We start from the raw sequence: 20,290 nt of genomic DNA, 5'->3' as shown, positions 1-20,290 counted from the left end.
AGGGCGGGGGGGTTGGTATCATCGCTCAGTGGTAAATAAAGTACCCTGGATTCAATCCCCAGTACCAAAGAAAGAAAAAGGACAGTGGGGAGGGGTGCTGCATGACTGGACCTTGAGGTTACTTTCTAGGTTACTTTCTCAGAAAGCGAGCCTCTAAGCACAGGGAGGAGTGAAGCTGAGACACAAATTTTCCACCGAGGTCCACTAGCAGCAGGATCTTGGAGTAGGATCCATCTAGAAGCTTCTATTCATTATCTCAAAATGAGTGGGTGCAAGGATTTAAAAACAGAGGATCATACATGAACACTTAGTTGAGAACCAATATGCAGATGCAATGAACACTGTAGGTATTATTTAATGACAATATTATTATGCTAGTTCTGACCCCTACCACTATGTGACTCTAGCCCAGACCCCTGCCTTCATTGAACCTACCTAGTCATGAACAAGCTAAGAAACTAGACAATTCTGTTTTTGTTTGTTTGTTTTTTGGTACCAGGATCTGAACCCAGGGGCGCTTAACCTGAGAGGTCACCCTCAGCCCTTTTTATATTTTATTTAGAGATAAGATCTCACTAAATCACTGAGGCTGGCTTTGAACTCACAATTCTCCTGCCTCAGCCTCATGAGCCTCTGGGATTATAGGCATGCACAGTGGTACCCAGCAAAAAGAGATTTTATAGAGGCAAAATGGAAGACCAGTGGAACCTATCTAGTAATTGCTAAATACCGCAGAAGGCAACATATTTAAAAGAGGAAAGCAGCCTTATCAAGCAATACTTTTCCAAGCACTAGTTAATTCTTCACCAGCAATACAAAGTATTTATATGAGCACCTCAGGCCTGGGTGACAGCCTTCTACTTGCTTGAATGTGGCTAGATATTGCCTTCAGAATCTCTACTGCTTTAGTTTGTTCAGTCACCTGTGTCCACACAATTCTGGCATCAATCTGCAGCAGACTCCCTTTCCTAAGACTGAGCTTGACCACATCATAAGGTTGTAAAACAACCTCCATGGTTATTAGCTGATTAAACTTGAATTCAACACCATATGGTGATAGGAGGCAGCAAAGGATAAGATTCTGATCTCAGATCATTCCAAGTAAGGCATTTTAGATGATAACGAGAGAAGGATTAGTTGCAGGCTGGATCTGAGCTCAGGGTTGGGCATCAAGAAAACTGTTCCATGTAGTTTGGGAGAGCTAGGGACTCCCTGAGCTCTGTTGTGAACTGCAAGAGCTTCATTTAAGGAAGGGTATGATGTGGGCATAATAAAACCATTCTTCACACAGTTGAAGATGGTCCCCTTCCTTCTATAGCCAGAAACACCAGCTGTCCAGCTTTGTCCATTTCCTTTAGCCCCAGGCGGTCCTGTATGTACAGAGTTGTCTCTTGTAAGGGAATGGTTTCCTTGGCTTGGCCACTTCTATAAAATCCAAACCACTCAGAAGCTACAGGGTCCACAATGGAATCATTGAGGAATTTCATTACAAATGTCTTCAGGGTCATGAGGGGTTTTTTTTGTAGGCCTCATTGACACTCCGCTCCTGATTTATATCTGCCAAGAAGATGCTATGGTTGCGGTACACATCCTCCTTTATGGGATCATGCCAATATTCTCCTTGCACCAGGCGTTCTTAACAGCTTTGGAGTAAGCCCCAACATTCAGTATTTTTCTGATAAAGTCACAGATGTGAGAGCTCTCTCCTGGGCATCAAGGGAGTCCAAAAACACCCATCCCATGCCAGATCACCAGTGGCAGTGGTGCCGGCTGCTTGAGATGCCCCAGCGCCAGGGCAGCGCAGGACCAGGGCAGCAGGGCGACAGCCAGGAGCCACAAGGAGCTGGGCGCTGCCATCTTGGCTGTCACATGACCGCAGGCATGGGGTGCTGGCACCGCACTCTGGCAGGGGCCGGGCAGGCCACCGACTCTGCGGGTTCTCAAAAAGAGGCAATTCTTCAGGCCTCTCTTAACTATGACCCCAAATAATGGCTTTTTTTGGGGGGTGGGGGTTACCAGGGATTAAACTCAGGGGCACTCAGCCACTGAGCCACATCCCCAGCCCTATTTTGTATTTTATTTAGAGACAGGGTCTCACTGAGTTGCTGAGTGCTTTGCCATTGCTGAGGCTGGCTTTGAACTCGAGATTCTCCTGCCTCAGCCTCCTGAGCTGCTGGGATTACAGGCCTGCACCACCGCGGCAGACAAGATTGGCTTGTTGTTGTTGTTGTTGAAATACCTAACTCTTACAGCACAAACAGTATTTACATTTCAAGTTCTTTTTACAAAATGTGTGCCACTGTGGAAGATTGGCTTTTTAAAAACACACTTTCTCTATGAACTTAGTTTGAGATAATTCTAAATCTTCCTTTAGAGAGAGGATGATGAGGTCTACAAAGACCTTGACATTTATTCTTTGGCTGCTGCAGCCATTGAGCTGAGGTAGGAGAAATGATTCTGGTGTGACCCCAAGTGCTTTAGAAGTCAAAATGGGGAAAGGTGCTGTCAGTATTCAGATAATGCATACCCAATCCATCAACCTCCTCTCAAAGTCTTACTGAGTTCCTCCTGCTGCTATTTCTGCCCCATTTCCTTTCATTCCATTCTCCTTGGGACCACATGATACCCTTTACAAGTATTTAAAAGCATCTTAATTGGCTCTCAGCTTTCTCAAAAGGCCAGCAGCAAAGGTGGCTGGACAGTCAGTCATCCAAAGAACTCTTGGTCTACTGAAGGCTTAAAGGATCCCGGGAGGTGGGGAAAGAACAGGATCACTGAACTGTTGACATGCACAGTGGGAGTCTGAGCCAGAATAAACTCAATAATTTTGGTGAGAGAAACTGCCTGTGGGATTGGTACTAATCCTCACCCTATTACACGCCTCAGCAAACTCTGAGATCTAGTAATCTCCCATTGCCCAGGACTGGTTGTGGGAGAAATCTATTCCCTGCCATCAATAACTCCACCAGGGGCTAAGAAACCACCATATCTGCAGACCTTCTTGCCCTTAGGATCTAATATGTTCTTGAGGAGGGGGGTGGGATACTTTCCTAGTGAGAGACCCTGGATTCTATCCCCACCACCAAAGAAAGAAAAAAGGAATAGAAAAACATTGCAGACCATCTCTAACCATCTAAGACAATCTCTAATTACTGAGTGAAGAAAATGAGGTATATAACTGTGTATAATATGCTATCCTCTGTGTTATAAATTGTGTGTGGGGGGGGGGAACATAAGAATCTACAATTCTAATTCAAGAAACACTGGTACTTGGGCAATGGGAATTCTCCAGAAAAGCACCAGTCAGGTAGAGGTATGAAGCTGGTGGCATAAGCTTTGGGGTCAGCAGATCTGGGTTCAAATCCTTGCCTGCCAACTCCTTGCTTTGAGGCCTTGGGCAAGTCGACAACTTTATCTGAGGCCCAATATCCCCCTCTGTAAAATGGACACAACACTATATAATTAATTTCATAGGATGGTTCAGCCACATAGGTGGTGATGATAAATTGACATAGATTGGCTACACAATGGCATGCTCAGCTGGTAACACAATCTGCCCTTGAATGGGTGCTAGACCAAAAGGGATGTCTTGGATTTGGGGAGGTCATGCAGCAAAGGAAGGTACCTCTGCTTCATCTTTAATCCTTCTCTCTGACTCCTTCAGTCTTTTATCATTTACACACTTTTAATTCCTTCTACAGAAATCAAAAGCAGAAGCATCTAATAATCAAAACTGGGGTTTTGCCAAGCAAAATGATTGTACACTTGTAATCCCAGCAAATTGGGAAGATGAAGTAGGAGGATCACAAGTTCAAGGCCAATATCAGCAACTCAGTGAGATCTTATATCAAAAAGGGCTAGGGATATAAGCTCGAGGTCCTGGTGTCAATCCCCAGGACCAAAAAAAGAAAAAAAACTCTTTAAGGAATGTTTGCTATGTACTGGGAGCACTTTCTAGATGCTAACTCATCAGATCCTCCCTGCAACCCTGAGATAGGAATCATGTTTATTCCCTTTTTTCAGGTGAGGGGACAGAAGCAAAAAAGGGTTAAGTAACTTATTCAAGGTCAAAGGGATTGGAATCCAGCTCCTCAGACCACCCTTCCCGGTTTATCCTTGCTCTCTGAAGTAGGCTGAGAGACTCATCCTGAAAGTCACAACCTTGACATTAAATCTCCTTTGAAACCAGAAATAAAACCCCACACCTGGCAAGTGACAGCAGTTTCTTTGGTTGAACAGGTTGCCAGGTATCTGATTCCTTAAGTCTTAAATACTCCCATGGTTCAGGTGAGAGGATTAGCAGAAAGAAGAAATGAAAACAAGAAACCATAACTAAATTCCAAAGTCCAAAGAAAAATCAGCACAACTTAAAGTTTCAAAATCAAAGACCATGCGACAAGCCCTGAAACTCCCACCTTCAAAGGTGTAGAAGAGGATTCCTTTCTTTCTGTCTCAGTCTCAACCTGAGCCTTGGCCTCCAATTAGCTAGTAGCTGGGATGATAGGGTGAGAGGATTTCTTTTTTAGAGGGTGGGTACTGGGAATTGACCCACCCAGAGACACTACCACTGAGCAAAATCTCCACCTGTTTGTTTTTTTACTTTATTTTTGGTACGGGGGATTGGAATCAGGGGCACTAGACCACTGAGCCACATCTCCAGCCCTATTTTATATTTTATTTAGAGACTGGGTCTCACTGCATTGCTCAGGGCCTCACTGTTGCTGAAGCTGGGTTTGAACTTGCAATCCTCCTGCCTCAGCCTCACAAGCGACTAGGATTACAGGCATGTGCCACCAGGCTCAGCTTGCTTTTTATTTTGAGACAAGGTCTCTCTAATGGCCAGGCTGGTCTCAAACTGGCAATCCTCACCGCCTCAGCCTTCCCAAATCACTGGGATTAGAGTCCATGTGATTATAGAGGCCTCATCTACTGTGCCCAGTCTGGAAGATTTCTTGGTAAATACAGATTTAAAACAAGAAAGCACAAGGTATAGGAAGTACACCCACAGATTATTTCTCCAGAAAGTTTAGTCACCATCGCAAGCCTGGAAGTTGGTTGGGATGGCAATGAAACCTTCGTGTGAACTTCACCAAGCCACCTCTGAACTCAGTTCTCTCTCGAAACCCTTAGAAGAAGCTAGGAGGAAAGAGACCTAGGGCCAGTATCTCCCCAGGGACAAATGAGTAAGTGCTGGCACCTGAAGCACCTATTACCCTGAAGGGTGATGTCATGGTTGATTCAACCTTTGAAATAGAATGACCTTCCCAGGAGAGGCCTCTCCACCGTGGTGACTCAGGGCCCTGCCCCACCTGTCAAGAAGCACTCAGTTGATTTGTCCCACCTCTGATTCAAGAGGTGACGTTTTCTGATAGAAAAGCCACAACTTTCCCCACAAACAAGTTGGTCATCTTGTTCCCTTTTCAAAGGCTCCTACACAATTGTGGCGAGGAATTTGTGGGGGAGGAAGTCTGCAGTCTTTCAGAGTGCTCATACTGGCTTCTTCCTAAGGAGCCGGTGGATAAGTAAATGGAAGAAGACAATCTCTGCCCAAGAGGTCTCCATGGACCACCTCATCCCCCTGCCATGAGAAGCTTGGGAAAACTAGAGGAGAGCCACATTCCTCTTGGGCAACACGCCAAGGGGCGGGGTGGCTTGAAAAGAGCGTTAAATCCTGGTTTGAATCTGATACCCTTTAAAGAAGATGTGGTGGCAATTAGCCTCAGGATTGTTCCTCAAGCAAATGCTACCAAGATGGACTGGGAAAATATGGGAGTGTCAGTTCCTATAAGACCGAGTCTAATTCTAACATTGACTGAGCACCTCACTTCTTTAGATCTTTATACAAATACCATTCCTCTTAGGGATGAGGTTCCCCCAAACCTCTTCACCCCACCCACACTTAGCCTTGATCATCCTTCCTCCTGTAATATTTTTCCTTCCATAGATCACCATCTGTCTGTCTCCTCTTTGTCTTCTTAATTGGAAGTGATGCTCCAGCAGGGCTTCTTATCTGCTGGGACCTTTCTGGATCCCCAGTGCCTAGCACAGTACAGGACAGTGCTCAAGGTCAATTTGTTCTGGGAATAGACAAGCAAATGCCCCTGTCGTTTGGAGGAACTTCTCTCCCTCTGAGATCTTCAGAGCAGAAATCATCCATCTCTTCACCTGACTGACCACAGACCCACTTACTGGTTGCGTGCCCATGCTGTCTACAACTGTCAGTTCTCATGGGGCTGTCATGAGACATGAAGAACAACACATAAGTACTAGTCAATACATTGCTGCTTACAATCAGAAGAGATCTAGCACTTTTTTTTTTTCCTGCTGCTGAAGGCAATTGAAACCTGGGCCTCACTTTCTGGAGCATTCTATTCTACTATGCTGCCACTGAGCTAAACTCCTAGCCCCAAGACAAGTCTTTTTCTGGTTAAGCATGCCTTAAATATCATGGAGGATGTACTACTTTGTGTGGGGGAAAGTGAGGGAGTGGTACTGGGGATTGAACCCAGGGGTACTTTACCACTGAGATACATCCTCAGGTCTTTTTTTTTTTTTTTTTCCTTTTGAGATAGGTCTCACTAAATTGCCAAAGCTGACCTTGAACTTGCAACTCTCCTGACTCAGCTTCCCCAGTCACTGGGACTACATGTGTTCACCACTATGCCCAGTGTGGGATATACTTATATTACTTATACTAAAACTTGGCCACTGTTTATTTGAAATTCAAAAGTAACTGAGTGTCTTATATTTTTATTTGCTAACTCTGGCGACTCTACTCATTAGGCAATTATCTTCCAGAAAGTGACATATCTTACAAAAGAATTAAGAAATTTGCCCTACAGCTTCCTCTCAGTGGGTCAATCAATATCCAGCGGATGGGTTTTGGAGCTGGGAGATTTTTATCCTGACTACTCTCTCATTAAGTTAGCCTTAAATTTTTGTCTTTTTGAGTTTTTAGATATCTTACCAAGGACCTTCCAGGCTCTTCTGTACTGCCAAGAATTAGAAGTAGACCCAGGTCTTGAACAATTAATGGGCTGCAGGCTACAGGAGAGAGCAGGTGGAAGGTTCTGGATATACCTGGAAGCCTTGTTCAAGGAAGGTGTTGCCTGACAACAGGAAAGTGAACAAGTGGCCTGGGAGGATCAGGTATCTGTTGAGATTTTGATCTGGTGCTTCCTTACACCCAGAAGTGTGGGGTAGAAATGGCTCATCTGACCTTTAGACTCCAGACTGCAAGCTGTTTTGTGACACGACAATTAGGTAAGGTTACACCGGGGTGTGCAGGGCTTGGAGACACTGGGGAGTGCCATACAGAAGCCCATGCCCTGAGAGCATCCCTTCTTCCCCACATGCTCATGTGCTTTTCCTTGGCTTTTAATAAGAAAGCCCATCTTAAAACAAAACAAAAAGAAACCCACCACAGGGAAATGTTATCTAAAAACAGAAGATCACTATGTGTACACATGGGTATACATTCTGAAACTGTCATTAATTCATTCAACAGATACTTACTGAGCACCTATTATGTACCAGGCACTGTTACACCATAAAATCCCTGGCTTCCTAGAGCATACATTTTAGAGGGAGGACAGTCACTGAACAGGAGAAAACTTGGCAAAATACACACAGCATGTTGGTGAAAGTGCTAGAGAAAATAAAACAAGGGAGGAGAAAAGAAAGCTGGGGCAGGGGTTACTATCTCAAAAAGGGGTGAAAGAAAGGCCTTACTGAATGGGGGGGGGATGGGCAGAGTCTAGCAGGACAGTGAGTAAGCTCTGCAGATATCACAAACAGGAAATAACCAGTGGAAAGGTGCTGAGGAGAAGTGTAGCCAGGTTCAGCCTGTAAGCAAAGGGGCTGGACAAAACACGCTTGCAGGAGATGGGAAAAGAGATCCAGGGTAAAGGAGCCAGGCTGGGGGTGGGGGGAGATTGCAGAAGACTCACAAAAATCAAAGACAGGATTTCTATTCTGTGTAAAATGGGGAATCATGAGCAATCGAACCTGGGGCCCTTTATCACTGAACTATTTCCCAGTCTTTCTTGTTTTTTATTTTGAGAGAGGGACTCGCTAAATTGCTGAGACTGGCCTCAAACTTGTGATCTTTCTGCCTCAGCTTCCCAAGTCACTAGGAATTCAGGCTGGGATTACAGATGTGCGCCACCATAACGAGCTCTAACGGTCATTTTTAAAACCATCACTTTGACTGATGAGTGGAGAATAGATTGTGTTGGGGGAGGGGAGGGACCCGGGAAGCAGAGAGAAGGGAAAGGGGCTGCTATGACCATCTCCTTTGGGAACAGAGAAGAAATCTATGCGTGTTTGAATGCCAAACCACAGAAACAGATGTTCTCGGTCTTGAACTTGCCCTGGTAAAATAAATCTGAAAAGCTTTAGGCTTATTACAAGCTCTCCCAATTGCAAAGCCAGCTAATTATTATCTAGGACATGGCCAATTATCCCTCGAGGTCCTGTGCCTGCCACCGTTTATGATCTCGCTCATGGGGAACAGAGTCAACCCTTGCAGGGAGGCCTCCTGACATCCTAACAGTAATATCTGAACTCACAGGGGAATGGGCATCTTCTCCTTCTTTTGGGAGGGGTATCCTCTTCCTGGCTGAGAACCTAAAGCAGGTCCCAGTTAGAACAGGGGTTTGTCTCTACTTCCTTCCCCAGTCCTGAATGCAAATTTTGGTAGATTTTCTGGGACTCCCGGAAAGTTGAAAAGAGAGAAAAAGGAAGACAAGTACTATTCACCTAGCATTTATTTCAAGTGAAGGTCAAGAGGTAAATGACCATGGCAAGAGATGGATTCTAAGTTCAAAGCCTGCCTTGGCAACTTAGTGAGATCATTTCTCAAAACACAAAGTGCATAAGGATCTATGAGTAGAGAATAAGGACAGTTCCTGCCTTGGACCATTATGAGGATTAACTACACTGTCAAGTTGGCAAGATCTTAATAAGCTCTACACCCATCCTCAGCTTCTTCTCCTCCTTGTCCAGGAAGGCACAGCTCTAGCTCCGGACTCCAAGACACGCCATTAGGCACCCCACTTCCTTTTCCTAGAATCCCTTTCTCTTTCTGTGTCTGGCCAACACCCTCTTACTCATCAAGTCTCAGCAGGTGAAACTGACCACTCCCACCATCCTCTTAAAATTTTCCTACTTGCAGCTTTCTCAGAGTATATTGAAATGACCATGAAGGGTCCCTTTAAGTGGAGATTTTTATGGAATCTCCATAAGGGTTGTTTCTAAATTTTGGTGCCCTGACTGCTTCTGTGAGTCCCCCATTCTTAGCCCATCCACTTGGCACCCAGAGCACTCCATGGCAAGGTCAACTCTCTCCCTCCTTGATTGAAGGTGCCCTGAGATCCTTGGCCTCAGACTAGACAACCAAGTGCCCATATCCTGGGTGGCACCAGGTAATTATTCATCAAACGCCTCTGACCTATCCCCTAAGACTGTCCAGGGCAATGAATGTGTCACAGGCACCTGGAGAGCTTTTAAAAATGTCAAGTCCAGACCCGACTCTCCCCCCATTTCCACTTCCCAGAAAGACCATGGCTCAGTGAATTTGCAGGAGGGCAAATCATCATCTGCAGGTGACTGGATGCTTACCCACAGGAGCAAACTATGGTCTCAGGGGCTAGGACAGAGCATGTTTGGCAATGGGAGAACAGACGGGTATCTTTAAGCATGAGTACTATGAAACACTTTTAAAACTCAAGTAGAATCAGGCACAGGGCACAAACTTATAATCCCAGCAGCTCGGGAGATTGAGGTAGGAGGATCATGTGTTCAAAGTCAGCTTCAGCAATTTAGCAAGACCCTGTCTCAAAATAAAAAAAATTAAAGGGGCTGGAGATATGGCATAATGGTTAAGCTACCCTGAGCTCAATCCCCAGTCCAAAAAAAAAAAAAAAAAATCAAGCACAAGCTGACAGATTCAAGGCCATTCTGACTTCCCCACCACCAGAGACTCCTTATCCCCCTCTTCTCACCCCAATTCAACCTTCCTAACTCATGGCAAAGCCACTCCAGCCCAAGCACACTGCACAGTGGCAAATAAAAAAAACTGCCACAGAATTTCCTTTCCCAACAAAGGCACTCTGGTCACTGTTTGCAGAGCAGTGTTTGCTTAACACAGAAGCAGGAGGGTAAGGAAACTGGTTTGGCTGGTTTGTTGGGCAAGAGGGAGCTCAGGAGAACTTTTGAACCAAGGATATAAAACATGGGAGAGTCTCAAATTCAGACAGCACCCGGCACTCCAGAGACTCTCATATTTAATATTCATTGAGCACTTGACACACCACTGTAGGGCATGGGTAAGGGTATTCCCACTGTACAGATGAGGGCACTAAGGCTTAGAGAGGAGTGTCTTAGCCAATCAATGCCCCTCACCTGGTAAGACGCATTACCTCAAGAATCTTCTAAATTGGGGGAAGATGCCACACAGACCTTGGGGAGATGCGGAGTGTTAGAAGTAGATGAGAGAAAGGAAAAGGAAAAAAAAAAGTGCAGAAACATCATAACTAACATAAGCTGCAGTCTAGAAAAGAGTAACTTACAAAAAAGAGAGAGAGAGATGAACAGGGATGGGGAGACCAGTGATTTCTTTTTAATTAATCAAAGATGAAAAAACACTTAAAAATGACTCACTGCCCTTCCATTTCTGGATTCAGATTGGAGGTCTCCCTTCTCTGGCCTCCACAGCTTTCAGAGGGAAGCACTGGGTGCACAGCTCCCCAGGGACACACTCAGGGCAAGTGAGTGACGGACTGGGCAAACAGCCCTCACAGCACATTTAAGAATTCCAACAGATCAATTCCTCCCTGCCCACCTACAAGCAAGCTCCAGGGCTGATCTGAGGCCACAGAGTAGAGATTGAGAGGAAAAGCATAAGCCAAGGTAGTGAGTACTTATTCATTCATCCATTCATTTGCTCAAAATATTCATTACCTGAGTGCCTTCTATGTCCTTAAGAAATTATTAGCTGCCATGTTGCTATATGTTTTTTCTTTACATTCATTCTCACCTGTATTTACGTTCAGTCTTACCTGCTTTATTCATTACTGTAACCCCAAGCTCTACCTAAAGCTGGCATAAAATAGGCATTCACATTTGTCAACTAAATAAATGTGGATACCCAGATACCCCCATCCTAGCTGGTGCCAACTAATTATTTATCAAATATGAATTAAGAGCTGGAGATATAGATCAGTGGTAGAGTGCTTGCCTAGCATGCATGAGACCCTGGGTTCATGACCTAGTACCATGAAAAAGAATGAATTTATAGATGAGGAAATTGAATTTCACAGAAGTGACATCTGAACTCACATAGCTAGTAGCTGAAATTCAAATCTGGATCTTTCCTGTACTTGCTCACTGGACTATCCTAACTTCATTCTCATCCTCCTGCCCTGAAAGGGGATGGAAGTGAGACACAGTGGACACCCCTAAAGGCCAAACCTGGACTGTGACAGGTGCCTCTAGGGGATTTTAGGGTTTTGGCAGCTGTTAAGAGATGGGGAGCTGATTGCTTCATAGGCTCTGGTTTATCTGGGGCTATACTTGGAAGGGACTGTGTAACAGACACCAAGGTGAGCATTTCGGAAGAAAAATCTTGCCCAACCCAATAAAAAGCCCGGGAGGACAAACAGGGATTTCCATAAGCACCTGGCAGAGAAGGGGGTGGGGTGGGGAGCTGCAAGTCAGCCTTCCTTAAATGGTCCTGCAGGACCTCGGACTTCTCCGCCTCCACTCCTTTGGAGACACAAAGGGAAGGGTGGGAGGCCCACTGGTCTCCTTTCCCTGTAATCTCTGTATCAGTCCTTGTCACAGACATGACTAATTGGGGAAGTTACATGTAGGAGTTTGAGGGGTGGAGAAGTGGGTGTCTGATGAAATGATCCCAAAGCAGGTTTCCATGTTTGCTTTTTTAAAGTCCACTTTAGTGAAGGGACCTGCTGTTGTTTGTACCAGCTTTCAGAAAAGAGGGGAAATGGATCTGTTTAACCCACACAGATGGGTACCTGTGAACTAGATCAATCTATCAAGCAGCTAAAGTTCACTCAAACCCAAATATGGGCCCTGTTTGTCCAAAACTAGAGAAAACAAAAGAAAACCATCAATCGAAAAGTCTGCCAGCTTTTTATTCCACCCCACATCGACTTAAAACTGTGCACTAGGCTAATAGCTCTGAGATCCCAAACTGTCTAATATCCTGGGTCTCTCAAACCAGTTTGCCCTAAGAAAAAGGAAAATAATTAGCAACTCTAAAGAATCAGTTTATAGTTGAGGGGGTTTTTTTGTTGTTGTTTGTTTGTTTTTTAAACATTCTCCACTCTAGAAACCAGAGGAAAAAAAACAAAGGAATTAACACAAGACTTCAATTATGGAGTTAATTGCATGGGGTACATGAATGACCCCAGCGAACCATACAGAAGTCCCCTCAGTTCAGTCAAAACCCTATTTGTGACACTTCGGCCACCGGTTCCTTATTTGAAATCCCTGGGCAGCAAATTATTCTCGAAGCCCATGTCTAAACCTGCTGCCAATGTTCTGTCCCTTTATTTCCCTGGACTGTCTAAAGACAGCAAGGCCACCATCCTCAATTCTGACCACATCTTAAAATCACAAAGCTGGTTCCTGAAGTCAAATGCGTGATTTTACAGAAGGACTTCTGTCCTGGAGCAATCCTACATTCAACTGCTACAAGGAGATCCTACAGTATAGAATGGTAAAAAAAAGTTAAAAGTCAGGAAAACTGTGGAGTGGGGTGGGGACTGCAGTCACAAAAGGACCAGGAACCAGCCATACAAGAAGCTTGTGGAATGTGTTTCTACCAAACCACCAGCCCCAGGTCACCCTCCACCTCTCACCTAATTAGCACCATCTCTGTCATCATGATCCTGCTTGGGGTGGGGGGCATCAACACCTCAGTCCTTAGTCTACTTCACAATGGACACTAATCACCCAAATACTTTAATACCTTCCTTCTTATTTGTTCATCTTTCAAACCTCTCATTGAAAAAGAGAAAGGGAAAGAGGGAGAAAAAAACCAACTGTGGATCCTTCAGCAGATTAAATTGGTCTTCACCTGTTTCCTCACTTGCAAAATAGAATGGTTTCCACTCTCCTAAGACTAGTAGTAGCTGGGTGCAGAGGAGCATACAACCCCAGCTACTCAGGAGACTGAGGCAAGCAGATCACAAGTTCAAGACCAGCCTCAACAACTTAGCAATACCCTATCTCAAAATAAAAAAAGAAAAGGGATGGGGAATATAGCTCAGTAATAGAGCACCCCTGGATTCAATTCCCAGGGATAGGACAAAAACAGACTAACCCTCCCTATGCACTACCAAAGGAACTGGCATGGGAATACAAAGCAATCAGCACACCTCATACATGTGCTCACACATACACCTGCCTCTCATTTCTAACCCCTGTCCTAATCTACAAGGCTGGGTCAAAACTGCCTCCTCCCAGAAGCCAGTTTCCACTGCTCATTAACACTCATCCGAACACCTCAAGCCACCCATACCCTTTCACCTCTCACTGCCCATGTCCAACAGTGCATCTAAAGGGATCCTGGGATACTCAGGAACCTGCTAGAATGTGCAATTCAGAAGACAGGGCTGGAGTGTCCCTGTCCCTACATTTCAGTTTACTCTTTGGGCAGCCAAGGCAGAACATCAAGTAGAGAGTGAACGAGTCATCACTGACCTACCCCAACATCATACAGAAAGCTGCAGACACAGATGGGTCTCAGAAAAGCAAATATGGCTATTCAATCAAACTGCAGTTTCTCTGTAAAACACACCATGCACAGTTGGAACAACTTCCAAAATTTAAGACAACAGCATGATTGCTGTGAATTTTTCACATGGCCAAAGACTATAAGAATAAACACAGTGGAAGTATTCCCTCCAGGAGGAACTATGGGAAATTTCTCTTTTAAAAGTGTTTCTTTTACTATTATTGCTGCCTAATCAACAATAATCATGAGGGAAGAGAATGTGCTTTTGATACAGAGTAAGCACCTGGGAATTAGTGAAACCAGAGGGAAACCAGCCTCTTGCTTCCAGGCCTGCCCAACAGTGAAGTGGAAAGAAGCAAACTCTAGATTATCACAGTGATAAGTCCTGAAATATATTGGGTGTTTGTATGCATTTCCATCCCCTGAGTCAGAGCTACTGTGCTTTTATTAAAAAAAAAAAAAAAAAAGGAATCTTTATTCTTTAGGTAAATAGTACCTGTATCAAAATGTTTTCATCTCTATTAACAAAAGCCACAGCCCTAGAAACCAAAAGGTGGCTCTTTGGTCATCCCCTAGATGGTGCATAATGGTGCCTGGGAATCAGATCCTGATTCAGATTCCTGTTCAGATGACTCTAGGCAAGCGGAGTCACCCTCTGAGCCTCAATTTGCTCATCTATAAAACGGTAATACTTCTGTCCCACGGTCCAACCCAGCTGGTTTTTGCAATCTGAAATGATAAGACTGTCTCCAGTGGCCAGGGATATGAGAAATACTAATGTCCTCTAAATGCTCCCGCCCATCTCCAGCCCTATAAAGTTAGAGCTCAACCACAGTCCTCAACCTCGATAAAACTTTGAACCCATGCATTTGTGTAAATTCCAAGGGGGTGTTTGAGAAAGTGAGGGGAGGGTTGTCCACTCCACCCTAGGGGTGTGGAAGTGCAATTTCTAGGCACCTTCCCTACCCCTCCTCACTCAGCCCAGGGACACCTGCAGTGCGCCCTCACCTCTGCCCAGGATGCGGCCTCTCTCCAGGTGCCGCCGAGGCACAGTGAACGTGTAGCTCTCAGCGCTAAAGCCGGGATGGCAGGACTCCGGCTCCTGGCAGAGCCATGGTGAAACCTGGAGTGAACAAAAAGTACCGAACCCGTGTGACTTGGGGGTTCCCTCCCGCCCACACCGAAACCAACAACCCCGCTGCCTCTCCCTGGCTCGCGGCGTAGGGATTGTGGGAGGCACCCCCACCCCGGGCAGGCACCGACGTCATCCTCTCCTATCCCGAAACCTGCAGCTAAGCCCCCCACGAACTCCGGGGAGAGGAGGACACTGGGTCATCTCCTGACAATCTTTCTCGTCTTCTTTTTTTATCTCATTGGAGACGTCTTTACTCTTCTCGACCCTACTTTCCTTAGCCCGGGAGCGCTCTTGATTCCACTTCCTCATACCCAGGGCGCTCTGACACCTTTGGCCCTCTTTCTTATCCCAAGGGGCCCTGGTTCCTATTTACCATCCTTTCTTTACATGGCAGGTGCCTTTATTTGTACTAATGCTCCTTTCTTTATCTGACTCCCCTTTTCTTGCACCGTGACTCCCCTTGTCCACACCCCGACCTCCATCCTGTTTCACATCCCCAAAGCCCGCCCCAAATTCATTCAGCGGCCAACCCGGAGTAAGTACCCGGAGTTTGCAGCTTGGCGCGCCCCCCACCAGGGTATTGGCAGGAGGGGGAGGGAAAAGTCCCGCTCTCCCCCCTCCCTCTCCCAGTCACATCTCGGCGGAATCGAGAGCTCCGCGCAGCTTCCAAGCCGTTCTGGCCCTTTGGACCCAAACTTCCTTGGAAGAGGGAAACTAGGACCTCAGGAGAGAGGAAAGGACTCCGGGCTCAGCGCGGATCCTGGGGCCGGAAGGTATTCCCTCTAGTCCGGGTACTCGACTTACCTGCAGCAGCAGCAGCAGGAGCGCAGAGAGGCTGCGGCACAGAGGGCCCATGGCGGGCCGTGTGGGTGCCGAGCGAAGGCGGGGGGCCGGGCGCGGTCGGGTCAGGCCGGGATGGGCCAAGCTAGAGGCTAGCTGGATTTCCGCGAACTCACAGGTGCTATGGAGGCTCCCGAAGCCACTGAGCTGGGCAGCGCTGCAGCCGCCAGGTGAGCCCGAAGGCACCACCCCCGGTGCCGCTGATTGGCTGAGGACGCACCTGCCGGTTTCAGCCAATGAGCGGTAGAGCCTTCAACTTTCTCCGCGGAAAGGGCGGAGGACCCGCCCCCAGACCCGCCTCCCAGCGTAGAGGGACCTGTAGACACACTGGTCTGTAGAAAGTAGAGTCCGTGAGTTCTTATTGCGTGGTGTTCGAATCCCAGCACCGAGGGTGACCTTCTCTAAGACCTGGGATGAGAAAGGGCTTTACACTTTACCCTTTATCTGGTATCTGGTTCCTTTTTTCTTCTCTCTGTTTTTCTTTGGGATGCTGGGGATTGAACCTGGGGTGTTCTACTACTGAGCTACATCCCCAACTATTTTTGTTTTATTTTGCCAGATTGCCCAGGCAGCCCTGGAACTTGATATCCTCTGCCTCAGCTTCCTCAGTCACTGGGATTACAGGCATGAGCCACCACGCCCAGCTTTTAGGTTTGTTGGTTGGTTGTTTGGCTTCTGCTGGGGATTGAATCCAGAGGCACTCCACCACTGAGCTCTTGACCCAGTGGCTCCCCGCCCCTTTTTTGGTACTGTGGTTGAACTCGGGGCCTCTTTACCACTAAGCTACATCCCCAATACTTTATTTTTATTGTGAGGTAGTTTCACTAAATTACTAAAGCTGTTCTCGAACTTTCAGTCCTCCTGCCTCAACCTCTCCAGTCTCCAAGGATTACACGCATAGGCCATCGCACCAGCTTCTAGTTCTTTTTATAATTTTTCCCCCTCTTGGTACTGCAGATTTGGGATCTTAATACCACAGCCACCATCACCATCTCTAGAGAATTCTGTCCCTGGTAAAGTAATCTTAGGATCAAAAACAGAATAGACAGGCAAAACTTAGATCAAATAGTTTCCCTGTCTGCCTGTGGCTGGCCACTATCTGCACAATTTGGCTCTGCTGACAAGGACATCTCCCTTGCCTTCATCCAAGCACAGTCAGAACCATGAAGCAGTATGTTTCTGCCACTCCATAGCTGTGTGACCTTGAGCAAGTCAGTGTTCTCATCTGCATAAATGAATTGACTCTGGCTAATGGAAAAACAATCACTAAACAGGGTACTTGGCATGTAGCAGCAACGGTTCAATAAATGTTTGGTGTGGACATTGTACTGTTGAAAGGCCCAACCGCATTTGCCTCCCTCATGGGGAAGGCCATGTTGAGTATTGAAGGTGAATCTGAGCCCACCCACAAGGAGTACTTTCTCCTCTGCAGAGGAGAGGTGTTGTCTCAAACCAAAACAGTTTCCTGGCAGCCCCTCCCCCCAGGCTGACCCCTTCAGTTTAATGAGTTTCCAAACACACACCCAACATTTTGGATTTCTGCATCTTGGCTCCCTCTGCCTCTTAACCCACCAGGAGGCTCAGAGGAAAAAGGCAACGGTATTTCCTTTCCCACTGAGGCTCCTGCTGGACTGTGCATTAAACAGGATAATGGAAATACAGAAAGAGGCGTTTCCCCCATGGGGCAGCCTTGTCCGTTTATTTTTTTTCCTCCCAGTTATGTAAAAATACATATTTCATACCATCACTGCACCCAGGGAGCCTTTGGGACTTTGCTTTCTTCTACCCAGCAAGACCTGGCCTTGTAACTCTGTGGTGACTCTCCCCATTCTTCCATTACGCTAGGATAATTCAATAAAAAGGATTTTAGAAAACAATTAGGGGCAGTGAAGACAGGTCAGGCCTGATGTGCTCTTTAGACTTCTCGGCAAGTCCTTCTCCGAGCTCCTGGAAGGGTAGCTAACCCCTGGCCATTCAGACTGAGGGAATACAGAGGGGTTCCATGTGGGGGTGGGCGCAGTGTGACTGGGCAACACAGGTAATTGCCTCTGTCCCCTCTTCTATTAAACAGAACACCTCGCTATGGGGATCAAATGGTCAGTGTGGTGAGCCTGTGCTGGTGACATTGAGCTATGCTCTCAGGGTATTGATCTCAGAATAGACCAGTGTTCAAATTCCAATGCTGCCACTATCTGGATGGCTTAAGACACTTCAATCTCCCCCAGCCCATGTTTCCTCTTCCATAAAATGGAGACCTTGATAACACTGAATTCACAATCTTTTTCTGAGTGTGCTCAGCACTCTTTGCCCAATACCTTTCCTTCCCAGTTTTAGGTAAAAATCCAATGTCCCCAGGAAGCCTCCCCTGCCCCAGGCTGTCCTTTCCCCCACCCCCACCGGGAAAACCTAGTGGGCTATCTCTGTTCTCAATGGGGAAAACCTTTCACACAGGAGAGTTAGTCATTTGACCCTCCAGGGTCATTTGCATTTTAAAGAGCGGGTTGGGGGCTGACTTGCTTTTTTCCAAGCTAGGAAAGCCTTGGAGCTACTCCTTCCTGGGTACTTAATCTGCTATCTGTGGATGGGCTTCTGGGGGACTTGTGAACCCCCTTGAGCTTGTATGCAACTCTGTCAGTGAGGTGGGAAGGTGCTGCTTTCCTTAGCTTCTCAACCAGGGAGTAGGGAAAAAAACAAAACCCAGGAGCTGAGATCTTGGGAATTTCAGGCACCAATAGGAAAAAGACTTGTGATCCAGAGGCCCTACAGGTGCCCTTGAGATCACTCCAGAAAGATAACAGACCTTCCCACCAGGTGCCAATTGGCATACATCCCTCAACGCATTACAAACTCCAGGTTTCCTCATTGCAGATTGCTTCTCTGATGGACCTCCATTTCCCAGCTGCCCTGGTGACTGGTCTGGCGGGAGGCTAACGATTAATCCCCCAGGCAGTCTTGTGCCTTTTATCTCTGGCAAGGGGACTGTAATAATAGTATTTAGACCAGGAGAGGTGCCCCTCCCCTTGCCCTCTCCTGGGGGAGCCCAACCCCCATCTGGCTGGACCGGAATCCCCAGGGAAATTGGAATTGCTAAGGATTATAGCAGGATCAGGCTCCTGGCTGTGGTGGGAGAGGAGGCCCCATTCCTGCTACCCTAGGGGGCCCTCCTGACACCTCTGCTGGGCCACCTGCCAGCATGCAGGGGAGGAACTGGATAAACTGCTCCAACCTCCTGTCCAACTGAGGGTAACTGATAGGTGGCCTGCCCTTTGTAGCTGAGCCTGCAGGTATGCAGTTTTATTTCAAAAGCAAAAAAAAAAAAAAAAAAAATAGGGGTTGGGAATGTAGCTCAGTGGTAGACTGCTTGCCTAGCACATGCAAGGTCCTGATTTTGGATACCAGCACTGCAAAAAACATTTTTTTTTTAAATTTAAAAAATAGGCCCAGAGGGGCCTTGAAGCCTTAGTAGCTGGGACTACAGGCAGGGAAAACTTCCCATAGTCAGATGCAACTTAAAAATATATATATATTTTTTCAAACTGTTGATCGAATTGTCAGATGTAGGGCCAACTGTATAATGAAACCTCATGTATCTATCACCCAACTCCCAATTTTTTTTGTACTGCTGAGGATTGAACCCAGGGCCTTGTGCAAGTGAGGCAAGCACTTTATTTATTTTTTTTTTTGAGAGAATTTTTTTAATATTTATTTTTTAGTTTTCAGTGGACACAACATCTTTGTTTGTATGTGGTGCTGAGGATCGAACCCAGGCCGCACGCATGCCAGGCGAGCGCGCTACAGCTTGAGCCACATCCCCAACCTGAGACAAGCACTTTATCAACTGAACTATATCCTCAACCCCTTTTGTACTTTTAAGAAGTTCACAATATATAAACTTTGTACCAAATCTTGTTTCATCTTTCTTTTTCCTCCTCCTCCTTCTCTTTCTCCTCCTCCTCCTCCTCCTCCTCTTCTTCTTCTTGGGTAAATATTTATTTTTCAGAAGTAGTTGGACACAATACCTTTATTTTATTTATTTTTATGTGGTGCTGAGGATCAAACCCAGGGCCCTGCATGTGACACCACCGCAGAGCCACACCCCCAGGCCTTGTGTCTTCTTTCTACCCCAGCATTTTTATTTTTGTTTTTACAGAAGAGTTTAAAACAAATTGAGAAAACATGTCACTTCTGCTGTAAGTATTGCATTCTGCATCTATGATCAAGACATGTTTTAATTTTTTGGTACAAGGAACTCAACCTAGGGGGCGCTTAACCACTGAGTCACATCCCTAGACTGTTTTTGTTGTTGTTGTTTTGTTTTGAGACAAGTTCTCACTAAATTTCTGAGGCTGACCTCCAACTCATGAGCCTCCTGCCTCAGGCTCTGATATTTCCCCAGCCCCCCTCCTTTTTTTTTTTTTTTTTTGGTACTGGGGACTGAATCCAGGGGCACTGAATCACTGAGCCACATCCCCATCCCTTTTTTGTATTTTATTTAGAGACAGTGTCTCCCTGAGTTGCTTAGGGCCTCACTAAATTGCTGAGGCTGGCTTTGA

The 20,290-nt window shown here is 46.2% G+C and overlaps 1 protein-coding gene and 1 pseudogene across 4 annotated transcripts in view; both read right to left on the bottom strand.

Moving 5' to 3' along the window:
- Nucleotides 1-15,752, bottom strand: part of Cdh1 (cadherin 1) — a 74,549-nt gene extending 58,797 nt beyond the window's left edge. For all 4 annotated transcript variants that reach the window (XM_026404503.2, XM_026404501.2, XM_026404502.2 and 1 more), the window contains exons 1-2: nucleotides 15,702-15,752; nucleotides 14,771-14,885 (exon numbers count right to left, since the gene is read on the bottom strand). In XM_026404503.2, coding sequence (XP_026260288.2) covers nucleotides 14,771-14,885; nucleotides 15,702-15,752 — 166 coding nt within the window. The remainder of the gene's footprint in view (nucleotides 1-14,770; nucleotides 14,886-15,701) is intronic.
- On the bottom strand, nucleotides 1,241-1,857 carry LOC113193742 (palmitoyl-protein thioesterase 1 pseudogene; annotated as a pseudogene).
- Nucleotides 15,753-20,290: the final 4,538 nt, after the last annotated feature.

Source organism: Urocitellus parryii, chromosome 15 (genome assembly GCF_045843805.1).
Source record: "Urocitellus parryii isolate mUroPar1 chromosome 15, mUroPar1.hap1, whole genome shotgun sequence".
In the NCBI taxonomy this organism is placed as follows: Eukaryota; Metazoa; Chordata; class Mammalia; order Rodentia; family Sciuridae; genus Urocitellus; species Urocitellus parryii.
This window is presented reverse-complemented; position numbering and strand designations above follow the sequence as displayed.